Source organism: Ptychodera flava, chromosome 7, assembly GCF_041260155.1.
Source record: "Ptychodera flava strain L36383 chromosome 7, AS_Pfla_20210202, whole genome shotgun sequence".
Taxonomy (NCBI): Eukaryota; Metazoa; Hemichordata; class Enteropneusta; family Ptychoderidae; genus Ptychodera; species Ptychodera flava.
This window is the reverse complement of record NC_091934.1, coordinates 16,331,115-16,345,383: the sequence shown is the minus strand read 5'-3', so window position 1 is coordinate 16,345,383 and position 14,269 is coordinate 16,331,115. Positions and strand designations below refer to the sequence as shown.

The 14,269-nt window shown below is 36.8% G+C and overlaps 1 protein-coding gene across 1 annotated transcript; it reads left to right on the top strand.

The window, feature by feature from the left end:
- The first annotated feature begins 8,121 nt into the window (after window positions 1-8,121).
- Window positions 8,122-10,785, top strand: LOC139136330 (tripartite motif-containing protein 2-like). The gene is made up of 3 exons (XM_070704053.1): window positions 8,122-8,329; window positions 8,498-10,310; window positions 10,695-10,785. The coding sequence occupies exons 1-3, from the start codon at window positions 8,122-8,124 to the stop codon at window positions 10,783-10,785; spliced, it is 2,112 nt and encodes a 703-aa protein (XP_070560154.1).
- Window positions 10,786-14,269: the final 3,484 nt, after the last annotated feature.

The following is a 14,269-nucleotide window of genomic DNA, read 5'->3' as shown; positions in this document are numbered from 1 at the left end:
GGACTCCGTAACTTACATTACAATTAAAAAAAATGTTATGTGAATTGGCAGAATTCCTAGGGAGAATACTACAGTGATTGTGTGTGTGTGGCGGGGGGGGGGGGGGGGGGTTAAGTTTTAGAATGCGGACAAGGATTTTAGACACAAGGATAGGGGGGTCACATTTTACATTACAGGTGCGCACGGAATTCCCCGGCCCACCCACTGTAACTACTGAAGGCTCCTTTATCAATTTGTACTTTCTTCAGAGCAAACCGCCCATTTCACGTATTGAGATGTCCTCTAAGTTATATTGCAACGCAATTTCGTAGTTTTACACTTAAAACACTTAAAAGAGAGTCTCTTTTCCATATGAGACATATCGTCTGTAAAACTGCAATTCTTCCGAGAAAATTTCTGGTAGAGATTATAAGCTGTGTAACTTATTTAGAGCGAAAACCAAATCTATACATAAATGTATTATCGCTTTATATTCATGAACGTGTACATAGGGTTATATTCCCATATATGTAACTAAGAAAATATTCGTTGTTGGTAACGTGAAATGTGTCTAAATAATGAGGCTTAGATGTAAGGATAACTATGGGGATAAAATTTTCATAAAATATCAAGTACAGTGGTATTTGTATGAGAGAGAGAGAGAGAGAGAGAGAGGAGAGAGAGAGAGAGAGAGAGAGAGAGAGAGAGAGAGAGAGAGAGAGAGAGAGAGAGAGAGAGAGATTCATGCACGATATTGAAACACTCAATATATTGCGTTTTTTATCAGGATATACATGACCCTTTTTCTCAACTCTAGATACTAGTAATGCATGTCAAAAACTAAAGTACATATTGTTTATTCCCTGAGAAATGAGACCTTACATCAAGGAAATCTTCAACTTTCTGACAGCGCTTTCACATCACCGTGAATGCACTTGTTCTTGGAATGTCAAACCCACAGGCAGGAATACATAGCACTAAAATTTCTAAACATTAATATGAAAAGGACGAAGTATTAAAATCTACTGCAAAACGAAAATAATAAGTTCATACCTTGTTAATTTAAACGCCAACATTGTATAAAGTTAATCAATCAATCAATTAATCAATAAATGAAGTTGATGATTTCATATGCATTTCAGAAAACTTCGTCGATTTAAGCTGACGTAGCTTTTTAGATGAAAAATCATGTAGCCGTTTTGTGTCTGAAGAAAGAAATTATTATAGAGCTGTTTGAACATCCGTATTTGGGAACTCTGAAAATTGGAAAACACGCAATTTAGTTATTGCTTGATAAGAGAAATAATTTTTTAACGTTCTGGCTTATCTAAATATTCGAATTCATTGTATCAATACCAACATCTTTTTTATCAATCTTCACACTGAAAAATCAAACACCCTATCTCACATGTTGTTTCTGGTATCCACGAGAACACTCTTCAAAGTAACTGAAGGTGTTCATATAAGGTTGTGATGAGATTATCCACGAAACTTCGTTTTATACGTTTGAATAAAATTCTACGAAGTCGTACACCCAAGTATCGCGTGATGGCGGTATAAACAAAATAAGTTTCACTCGCGCGTACAAAAGGTGGAAATACAAGTGTTTCTATGTTCGTATGCACACGTGGTTTTGTAAATTTGTACAGTGTGATCCATTCGAATTATTGGTTTAATCATTTGGCCAATGATGCGGCCTTCTTGAATAATGTTGGTAGACACAAATGAAATCTAATAAATATAAATAAATAAATAAATAAATAAATAAATAAATGAATAAATAAATAAATGTACCACGAGTCATTAAAACATCATCGTAAGTTTTTAACATTTCTGGACTCATGACAGATTTTGTAAGAAATAGTTTTATTCTTAATGCTTTCATTGCGGATAACATCGAGTGTTTCCTTTATCATAGCAAATACATCGATGCAAAATGTTAGAGTCAGGGGTGCTTGTTGGTTTCCGGAGTATTCCGTTATTGCACTCTCCTCGCAAAGGGTTGGAAGTTCGGCAAGAACTCTCCCCTATTTGAATAAGCTGGTCAGCTTTCTATGTAATTCCTCCCCTGACAGGTTAACTGACATTAATTATTAAATGCAACCCATAAAGTTCAACATTCTAGACACGTACCCATATCTGACAACGAAAATCGTAAGCTTATCCTTAAAAATTTTGTGAAATTATTGAAGATGGGTTAAAATATTGCATAAATTATGAATACACTGACATTGATATCAGGGTGAAATTAATATTTTTATTTTCTCTATCTTACCCGTGAACATTATATTACCTTAAGTGTCATCCATGGGGACTAACCATTAGCTGTCTTGTATAGAACAATGAGAATGACGAATCATGATCAGCAAGACAATAAAATGACAGTTTATCAACTTGAAGGGAATATGAACGTTGTAGCATCAGGTTTAATATTGGGCATGAAGAACTGCGTGATAGCTCTTTGTAGAGCTGTCTTCAATACATTCTATCTTGTCAGCATCTTCAACATCAGCAACGTATATTTGATGTCATATTTGATCACGTTTGATGCCAGTGTTACCTTTCAAGTCAGGTCTTAGTTTAGCTAAAAATTATAGCAAATGACGGTAAAATCATGTATACACTGACATCAAACGTGATCAAATATATAAGTCATGATTTTACCGTCATTTGCAATAGTTTGTATTAGCAAAACTAAAACCTGACCTTGAAAAGCCAACAAGATATTTCTTTGGGCAGCCATGCACAGTACAGCAGTTGTGCCATACATTGTATGGTGACGTAAACTTATTTCCACTTGAAGCATATTGGGGAGCCTTCAGTGATTACAAGGGGGATTTCGTGCGCACATGTACTGTAAAATCCGACCCTCCCCTATCCTTGTGTCTAAAATGTGACCCTCCCAAATCACTGCAGTATTCTCCTAAGGAATAACAAAAAACAGTATCAGCTAATATACATAATAATTAGTTTAATTGTTATCTAAGTTAGGGACAGAAATTACAGGGGGTGGCGTTTTGGGAGGGAGGGTTGCAATTTATCACGCAAGCATTTTTGAAGGGTCATGAATTTACGTGAGGGTACCATATTTTGGGCAAATATATGGCTGCATTATGGGGCTAATATAGTGCTTCACCCAAAAATATCAAATCATAATACATGGGAGTCTATCAGGCAAACTATTGACAATTTCCCCACACACAACAAGCTATATCTGTACATTTATATATGTTTGATAATATATGTAAATGTACTTTGCTTGAAGTGGGAAGTAAAACGTGCATGTTTGTACAAGAAATTGGATTTTTCGATTTCATTGAAAGTGTTGAGTTACTGTACATAATAGTCTATTAGGAAACTATGAATATGCTTTTCCAATACCAAATTTTAAAAGTAAATTTATATATTTATGTATGCTTCATTATTGACATTAATATATTTTATTAGACAAAGGTGGTTACAAATGGACGTGTGTGCAAGAAAATGGATTTTGGAATCTCACCGAATGTTTTTTCACTATACATGGTAGTCTATGAGGAAACTATGAATAATTTTAAATAGGTAAATCTGTGTATTTATGTATGCTTGATTACTCATATTGATGTACTTTATAAGACTAGGGTGATTACAAATGCATGTGTGTGCAAGAAATTAAATTTTGGAATTTCACCGAAATTTTGATTCACTATATATGTCTATGAGAGAACTATGATTAATTTTTGCCAATATGACACATAAACTCAAAATATCTGTGCATTTATAGACATTTGATAATTGATATACACTTTGCCATCTGTCCCATATCTTTTGTGTCTCGTCTTTCATCAGTTTTAACTGTTCAAGGTGTTTAATGTAGGATACAACTGCATCTTCTTTGCTTGTGAAGCTTTTCGATAATGTGTATATGTATTTAAAAAGAATCAATGTATTTTGTTGGCAATTTCCAATTCAGGAAATATCAATTGACATTCATAGGTTTGGCCGTAAAATCATCTTATTTTAAAAGTGACCCTCCCCCTTGGACAGTCTTCTAAAAAGTGACCGTCCCAAATCCCCCGGGCCACCCTCTGTAATTACTGAAGGCTCCCTTGGTACAGGAATATGCACATTTCATGTGAAAAACATTCAACAAAGGCAAATTAACTGTTACACTAAAATGCTTTGTTTATTTTAGCAGCCAGCCTGCTACCTATTAGAACTTTGCATGGCTGATGCATTTGGGTTTAAAAAGTCTGTATGAAACAACACAAAAGAATATAATTAACGGTTTTCTTTCAGATAAATTGTTTTTTTATGATTTTATTCATCGAGGATTCACAGGACCATGTATTTGACAGCACAAATCAAAGGGTCAGTGTACTGTGTATACCTTGTCAGAAACATTTCTTTTTGCGAAGGCCTCTTTTTTGCATTATATGCCTCATTTAGTTTAGTGTTTTGAAACATTACTAAATGTTTTCCCATCCTTGCACTAAAGGGGTGATCCACCCCGATGCTTGTAGAAAATAAAATTTTTTCAAAACCCTTGTACTGACCGGTAAGGAGTGGACCATTTGATATCCCGGAGGGTCAGGAAGATTTTCGAAAAAAATAAATTTCCCAGCAGACACAAGGGAAAAAAATCTGCCTTAGATGACTTATGAAAAAAAACAAACTGGCAAGCTAATGTGGAAGAAAAAAATCTATCATAGTATCAGCAAGAACCATCTGGGATGTTACTTCTTGTCTTTCCAAAAGCCTCTTGAAATTAATTTTCAGTTACATTTGCTTTTTGAATTGTTCACTGATTCTAGATAAGTGGACACACTCAGTAGATACATGCATATCATCTCTTGTGTAGTGACCACAATAAATATTATTGTTCTCTGGTATGGTTGTGACATGGACAGATTGCACTGACAAGTCAAATGACAGCATTTCAGAAGATTTTAAAATAAAACTGTCATCGTCAAGTATTATAATCCGTGGCACATTTTGGCCAACTAATAAACCGATTTGCATTTTCAAAAAAGAAAATCAAATTGAAACTATTTTTCAATTTTCAAATGGTTTTATCATCTTGATTATTAACTTTTATACCTATTTCTAACTTTAAAATCTTTGGGCTGAAATTGAAATATAGGAAACAGGTATATGTATAGGTGTGCATACTGATGATGGCACTTTGCGGCCATTCGAATTTCCCTCTGACAAACTCTATTTCCCACAATGCACATTTCCGTGTTTTCATTTCCAGTATTATACCAAATGTCCAATTTTGCCATTTCATTTGGGGCGTGGCCCAGTATCTTTTCATTACTATGGCTGAAAGAACTGTATCGAATTGGAATTAAGGTGTAACATTTATCTCAGTGTGACCAAATATACTAGGGGAGGGCTTAGTTATGATAATTTGCACAATATGCTTTTCAAAATTAGCGGGAATGAGGGACTGGTCAGTTTCTTCAGCCTAGGAGGCCGGTGGATTCATGGGGTCACCCTCTTTTACTTTGGTGATGGGGTCACCTATTTTGAAATGCTCAATGGGGGGGGGGGTCAATGTGTTTTTAAATTTCGACGCGGGCGCTCGTATTAAAAGTGCATCAAATGCATCGTGCTAGACATGAATTTCATCATTCAGGTTCATACCCTGTTTTTGACTTTGGTGATAGGGGGTCACCATGTTTTTGAAATGCCCAATAGGGGGTTAGTGTGTTTTTCAATTTTGACACAGGATCATACTTGCATAAAGTGCATTGTGCCAGCCACAAATTTCATCATTCAGGCGCATTTTTCAGCGCGCCCTTTGGTCGCCTAACTTTAATAATAAGACATAATTTTCAGAGCCCCGTCCTAGTGCAAAAGTATAATATATTATATATATATATATATATATATATATATATATATATATATATATATATATATATATATATATATTATATATGAATTATTCATATATATGAATTATTCAATTTGTATTCCACTTTTTGCTTTACCTTTGTCGCGCGCAGGAGAGGGTTCACCCTATTTTCAAAGTTCGAAAACATCACTGCATTAAAAAAATACCGTCAAGGACTGTGTTCTCTCATTCGGTTTGAATTGGTCCATTCGAGAAATATTTAAACCAGGAAAAACAAGAATGACAAAAGCAAATAAGGTCTTCGACTTAGGTACTGGAGGTCATCTTTAGTAACATGCATATCAACTTCTATAGCAATGGGACAAGCAGATCGTAAATACATAAGCAAATGTCCACAACAAAAAATAGACAGAGCAGGCTTGATAAAATGAAAAGGTGGGAGTTGGTAAAAAAATGTACAAGGGATCTGGTAAAAAGTAATGCTACCTCATCAATCTTCCAAACCCTACCCCCTCTTGAATATCAATGTTTCATCCCCTGGTATTACATAACGCCAGATGACAGGAAATGTATTTACAACCTTGGGGAGTTTTTAATTAATGCTATGAGTGTTATCATTCTAATGTAAACAGCACTTAAGCTAGTTACAGATAGTGAAATGCCTTCCACTGTGGGCGGTGATTACAACATCTGGAATTATCCTGGATCCAAATTTCTCATAAGTTCTTGTGTGTCTTACATAGAAAAGTTGCAAAAATTGGTCCGCAATGAAAAAATTCACCTCAGCTTTGTTTTTTGGATCAAATTTTCCTACAAATTGATACCAAATATGACAAAATTATGTTCACAGCCTTCGAAACTGTCTCACAACATATCCTGGGTTGGTGTAGGTCATTCAAAACTGAGAAAATTACCTAAAATATACAAATTTGGGGGTTTCCCAACACTTTGAGCAGAAAATTTATCTAATAACATCCCTCGGGACTTTATACCAAATTACAAAGCTATCAAACAAGTAATTTTGAGAACAAGTTTTCTTGACCACAAATGACAATATTGTCTTAAAAATACAAATTTGTATATTTCAGGACAATTTCCACATATCTAACTATTGTCATCTCTGTACATCTGTGTACCAAATATAAAAGCTGTCTGTCCAGGGGTTTTAAAAAGAAAATACTGTTTAAGATTTTTTGACCAAAAATGACAAAATGCTCCAAAATAGTAATTTTCCCAATTTTGTCATAATTTCAACAAATTAGAAGAGTAACACCCTCGCAAAGATCTAACCCAAATTTTAGAGTGATTGGGCTGGCGGTTTCAGAGAAGAATAATTTTTACTGAAAATAAAGAAAAATCACCAAAAGGTTCAGCAAAAATACAAAATTAAGGATATCTTCACAATATTCATAAAACTGTATAAGGTTCACCTAAGGTACTTGCACACAAATTTTCAAATCAATCAAAACAGCGGTTCTTGAGATATTAATTCTTGACCATTTTCACATTTTGTAAGCTCATTTGCATAATTTTGGCAATGCAGACTTCATTTGAACAAAATCCCATCTATAGCCTAGGATGCATCCACACACCAAATACCAAGCTGAAATGTGCAGCGGTTTGCGTGTTTTTGATGTTGACAGACATACTGTACGTACATACATACATACATACATACATACATACATACATACATACATACATACATACATACATACATACATACATACATACATACATACATACATACATACATACATACATACATACATACATACAGACGCCATCGACTTCAGCCTATACGATAAACTCACATTGGTAAAACCAAATGTGAGCTAAAAAGTATTCTTTGAAGGAATAATGCAAAAAATTGCCAGGATTCACAAGGGAAAAAAATACATCCAGTGGAACATGTGGGGGGAAAAAATGCCCCCCCCCCAAAATCTTCCAGACCCCCCCCCACCAGGATATCAAATGGTCCACCCTAAACGGTAACCATAAACTGTTTTCATCTTCCCTGCCCGGCCCCATATTGCATGTGCTGTAACGCTCCTTACAACAGACTAAAGGACCTTGTACGGACAAACTAGTAAATTTTATCTCAGCTGTCAGAACCTGGCACGTGCACGAAGGAAATCTCATGTCATGCATGTGACATTCTTGCGAAATGAACTTTCAACTCACTTGAGCTGATGTCGGAATTCCTCTGATTCGCTGACAAGGGTAGACTTCGTGGAATTGCTAGCAATTTGTCGAAGCTTATCTACTGCGCAAGGCATTGGTGTAGATTACGGAACAATATGGCAGCAAAGGAGTCAAAACTACTGGCAGAAATTGACGAGAACTTTCTCCTCTGTGGGATCTGTTCCGAGCGATACGAGAATGCCAAAATTCTGCCGTGTCTACACAGCTTCTGTGAGCCTTGTCTTGGTAAGCTAGCACTAGCAGAGAAGAGTACCACCCTTACCTGTCCAGTGTGTCGCAGAGTTCATGAACTCGCCGACAATGGTGTGGCAGGGATTGAGGCCAATGTATTATTGAATGATTTAGTCGAACTATTATTTCACTGACAAGAGGGTGAAGACAGGTCCAAGAAATGCGATACATGTGAACAGGGCGAGGTGACAAAACATTGCATTGAATGTAGCTTTGACATTTGTGACATCTGTGCGACAGCTCATGCTAAAATCCGTTTGACAAAATCTCACCGCCTTGTGTCTGTTGAAGAGTACGGTGTAGTAAAGTCGGTTAACCCGGCCTCAGTTCGACCTCCTGTCTACAGCAGCACACATCCAGAGTACCAGATCGAATTCTACTGTGATACCTGCGACAAAGTAATCTGTCTGAAGTGCATTGCGTTAGATCATACGAAACCGGATCACCTTTACAGATGTGTCAAAGACGCGGCAAAGGAATTCACCAAAACCTTACACGTTGTCATTGACAAAGTGAAAAAGAAAGAAACCGAGGTAAACAACAGCAAAGTTCTTGTACAGCAGATAATAGAATCTCTGGACAAATGTTATCAACGAGTAGAAGTAAACATCAAAAAACACATCTGTCAAACTACAGAAGAAATAACGCGTTTGATACAGGAAAACGGTGACAAACTACTGACAGAGTTGAAAGGTGAATACGAAAAACGGAAAGTTATCTTGACCGCTCAACTGAAAGAAGTAGACATCGCTGAGAATGACCTGACAAGTACTCGAGAATATGTTGAGAAACTGATGCATTATGGGAACGCTTCACAGCTAATGTCTGCAAAGAAGGGGGTTGATCATCAAACAGAAGAATTGCTGAAAGTACAGACACAGGTAGAGCCAGTGGAAGACGACTATATGAAGTTTCAACCCTGTAACGACTTCTGCAGGGACAAGAGTCTTGGAACAACGAAATTTGTTCAAACTGTTTACAAGCTACACGCTGTCTCTCAGTATGCAAGAGTTGGTGAAGAAATAATTGTTCGATGTTCAAGAGATGTTAAGGAGATCATATCACCGCCTGTCAAAGTTGAAGCTGTGATGACGACTCCTGACGGTAACACAGAGAAAGTGGAAGTCAAGGACAATGAGAATGGAACAATGACTTTGAAAACACGCGTAGAGGTAGAGGGGGAACATGAATTGTCAGTGACAGTATGTGAGAAACCAGTAGAAGGATCACCGGTTAACATTAAGGTTATCGCTAAGAAAGGGTTGGTGTGTAAGTTTGGAGAGCAAGGTTCAGGGATAGGTCAGTTTAATGGTTTACAAGGGATGACAATGATGAGAAACGGTGACATGTTGGTCGCTGAGAATTACAATGAAAGATTACAAAGTTTTACTGTAAATGGAAGACATCGGAAGATGTTCAAGTTTGCAAATATCAGTAATTTCTATCCCTATGATGCAGCTGTATCAATGAACGGTGGTGTCTTTACCACAGACAATGGGAATAAGCAGGTCATTGTCTGTGATGAGAATGGTGAACTAATCAGGTGTTTTGGAAAGGACAGGATTCGGAGTCCTATCGGTATCGCCATCAGTCCTGTCAATGGAAGGGTTTATATTGTAGACAACTGGGCTCACTGTGTTCACATTTATGATCAAGACGGCAATCACATCGAATCATTCGGCAGTGAGGGAAGTCGGAAGGGTAGGTTTAGGTTTCCCAGGTTTGTCTGTATTGACACCATAGGCAATGTCTATGTATCTGATAGTGGGAACCATCGAATCCAAGTTTTCAATGGTGATGGTCAGTTTCTCAATATGTTTGGTTATAAGGGAATAGGTGATGGTCAGTTTAACAATCCCCAGGGAGTATCTTTGGATAAAAACGGCTATGTGTATGTCTCAGATTACAAAAATATCCGAATCTTGAAATTTGAACCTGGCGGCGACTTTGTTTGTTGTGACGATAATGTAAGTGAGGGACTGTGTCATGCAACCGGTCTCTGCGTCACTGATGACAACAAGGCCATAGTGATAGTGAAAATAATTGCATCAAGGTATTCACACAATAAAATGTCCCAAACAATACAGTGGTTTACTCTCCATTGTAAGTACAGCAGTGAAGTAGTGTAGGTCACCTGTGACACAAAATGTTTTGTGATACCAGGATTTTTCGGGATTGAGGAACACATTCACAGGCGCTTGTAGGCTGGGTATTCTGCCACTGCTCGATCTATCGATTGCTTACTCGTTGCTGTGCCCTCTACCGGTTGCTGCAGAGGGCAGAGCAACGAGTACGCGATCGATAGATCGAACAGACGGTCGATCGATTAGGCAGACTAACCGGCCAACGAACGCCGGTGAACATATACATTCAAAGTGAAATGCCACTGGTCTAAAGCTGTCATGCATTTTGATATACTGACAAATCTTCTTTACAGAGGTTGTGATATGGAAGACAGTTTTGTACCATTAAAACTCGTTGAAACAAATTCAGTGCCCAGGGCGGGACAACGTTATGTACAGCAGTGAAACGTAAGCCAATCCACAGATCTCCGAGTTGAAATGGTCGTAAAATGTTCCACTGATAAAAATATATTGCTTAGACCAAGAAGAATAATTAAATTCTTCCTTAGAATCGCTGCTTCGTGGATTTTTTTGAAATTGAGACAAATATATACCGCAATTGTTGTCCTTTTAGGGCATATTTGCTTGGCATATTTTGACACTGTATTTTTCTTGTTATAGCAGTATGTGGAAATGATCAGAATTGGTTTAGTCAAAACTGCCTGTATCATCAAGATAAACATTAGGGTTCTTTGTTACTATTTCGTACGTTTAAATTTATTTTTAGTGGATGTCTTTTGATGTTTTCACCCACTATTTTTAATATCACAATGAGAAATGCTGTGATTAGAATAATTGTAATTTTGTCATTACATGACCGAATACACATCGTCAAACAACCTTGTCGTGAGAAATGTAATGGAGTGTATTAGTCAAAAGTCAGACAAACCAGAATATGGGCAAAACCGGAAAGGCCGTACTTATCTTTATAAAAATATTGCTTTCTTTTCTTATGATGTACGCCAGCCCTACTACATTTCCCGCTGTAGTGCCATTTTTAAAACTCATACAAACCTAATCGTGGCTTCACCTTGTACATCATATAGTGCACGAGTCTTTAGTGGTCGAAAATATCGTCGGATTGTATCACACGGTACTGCAGGGAATAGAGTTATCTGTTTATTTACTGTTGTTATTTTCGTTGTTCTTTACGTTGTTCTTGGGTAATAAAATTGTAGAACACAAGTACTTTCCCTTTGTTTATTCCTTCTTTTGTAAACCTCGTAAATAACTAAAATAAGATATATAGAGCTTGCAAAGCTATGAAGTGCCAAGAAGATATAGTACAGCACTGGTGCATGTCCATATTTTTATTGCACCGCATTCGCACCACATTCCTTGCTAGCAGGTGCTTCAGTAATAGTAGCAAATGCTGTTCAGGACCGTAGCCTGACCAAACTGCCAAGGGGAGGGGCTAGACCCTGGCTTAGCTAGGATTTGGGCTATTTACATAAATTTGCTGCTCACCCTCACCCCACCCCCACGCAGGCTACGGCGCTGATGTTTACAGTTTGGGCTGATCGGGTTTTTACGATTCAAGCTCATGTTGTTACCTCAATAATGTGTTTGTAAGAAATTGAATGCCAACATGTTTTGTAATTTGATTCATTGTATAAGATATCGTCACTAATAAACAGTATGCCAAGTTGTGTAAAATCGTCTTATTTAAACCTGTTTTTATAACCATTCCATTCTCAATATCCTTTGGAAAAATAAACGCATAAGCTTTAGATGCCTTAATACGGGACTTTTAGAAAATCCATTTCAGAAAGACAAACATGAAAAACAAAGCTCATAGCCTTGATTTTCGAGATGGTTCAGCAAAGGTTCGATTACAGTTACCGACTTTGCATCGACACTATACCTCGTTTACGTTGATACTTAAGTATCGTTTCAAATTTGATTTTTTAAATATTTGTTTTTCAAAAACCTATAAGCAGTTTAAATTTCCGAATTCTCCATTGTCTGTCGTTTGGCGAAAGTTCGAATCCTATTTTTGCATCACCAAACTTTTGTTCAGGGGTAGAAGTATGGGTTTTGAGTTCAATCAAAGCGAATTACTTCAGCTGGTATGCTAAAGCTTCAATTCTATCCATTGTCACTATGGGATGGGTCATTTTGACTTAGAGGCCCGATCAAATGATGGACATCTGAGATTGACATATTTATTAAGGGGAACACAAGTTGATCTTTTCTGATACCAAAATGAACAAGAACGACAAGTTCGATAAAAAATTGAGGCATATCTATCAGAAATGCCGATGACACTATTTAAGATAGGAAGATGAATCCGATTTGGAGGAAGATGAATCCGATTTGGAAGAAAGGTGTTCAATACAGTTTTCTCGGAATTATGTGCTCTGTGTTGAGTTGGAAAGTAACTGGAAAGTAACTGTAAAAGCAATAATAGAAAACCCAGTTTACTTTTAGGAGAACTGGTCGACATGCAGGATATTATGAGATCGAGTATCAATAGTTTTATCTCCATGTTGACCGATTTGTATAACCTAGTTTTGTTCCTTGGACGTGGTCTTGACCCTGCTTTCTTCCCGTGTAGACTTTTGACAAAGAAAGTGTTGATTAAATCCAGTCTCCTTATATTTTTGAAGTTGACCATATGATCAAAACTATACGTTTTGATCTCAAATAGACACTTTTGACCAATTGTTATGAAGAAAACATGATATTTTGACCGACGTATTCACCCATTCACAAAAAAAATCCCCTGTACATTGTAATTTGTGCTTCACAGATCGAACTCTCGCACAGTGAAATCTCAAAGGTCTGCCTGTACCCAAATAGTGGTGTGAGTGCCTTCCCCCTCCTCTAAATGGCATACATCTTGAGAGTCGCCCTTTTGTTTGCTCAGGCTGTGGAAGCTGCAGGATCAGTTTACCTTGAGAAATGTCACACACGATACCTACCCCCCCCCCACCAGCTACTTGGAGATGAATGGGGTACCTACCATGCTTAAACAAATGTTTTCACAATTAAATCCAGTGAAGTTGTGACCTACACAAAATTTTGAGTACCAAATAAGCCTACTTTTGCAACGGGTAAAAATGAGACAAATATATCTAGGGATGGTGTGCATAAATTTAAAAGTTTAAAATTTCGTCAAAAGGTATGGATGCTGACCCGGCGTGCTGTCGTTTTTGGGCTTGCCTGATACTCAGCGGCCAACATCAAGGCACGGCCCGAAAGCTCCAATTAACACGATTGGAACTAATTTGGGAAAATTGGATGAGAGTAATTATTAAGGAAATGTAACGAAATCGAAATTTTTACAGCTGAAATTTTACAAAATCATTGAATAGTGTAAAATTTGAAATATTGTTCTCATCGAACAAAACAACGAAAACACAACGATTATTGCATAACTCTTTCGTCGGACTCATTTCATGAAAAAAGTTCATTTTGTGTAAATGTACTAAAGAAATTAGACAAAATGCTTAAAGTTTCACTACTTGACGACTTTTGAGTCAGGGCACTTTTGAAATGACCCTGACTTTTTCCTGAATTTAAGGCTTCATAAACATTAAATTGAGTCAGGGCACATTTTAAATGACCCTGACTAACTAACTGTAAATCAATCGAAAAGCTTCATTTTGGTCGAGGAAAAGTGACAAACTGAGATTACTACTATTGTTTCAGAAATGAAGAAACTACAGACAAACTCTCATATTTTCATTCAAATTTGAATATTGTTCATATGTTTTGAATAATATTGCATTAGATACTATCATGCACTGATTCTTACTCATAACATTTCAACAGCATCGTAAATTTTGAATAAAATCTTAAAGATGGTAAGCAAATATGGTGTAATATTCGACAATTTTCTAAAATTCTTGAGAATGTTTCCAATCCAATTATCCCAAATTAGTTC

Bases quoted from the DNA above. Each gene is read 5' to 3' on its own strand.
- LOC139136330 (XM_070704053.1), top strand. From the start codon at position 8,122: ATGGCAGCAAAGGAGTCAAAACTACTGGCAGAAATTGACGAGAACTTT. The intron at 8,330-8,497 runs GTGTGGCAGGGA...TCTGTGCGACAG, and splicing joins TCATGAACTCGCCGACAATG to CTCATGCTAAAATCCGTTTG. The intron at 10,311-10,694 runs GTATTCACACAA...TCTTCTTTACAG, and splicing joins GTGAAAATAATTGCATCAAG to AGGTTGTGATATGGAAGACA.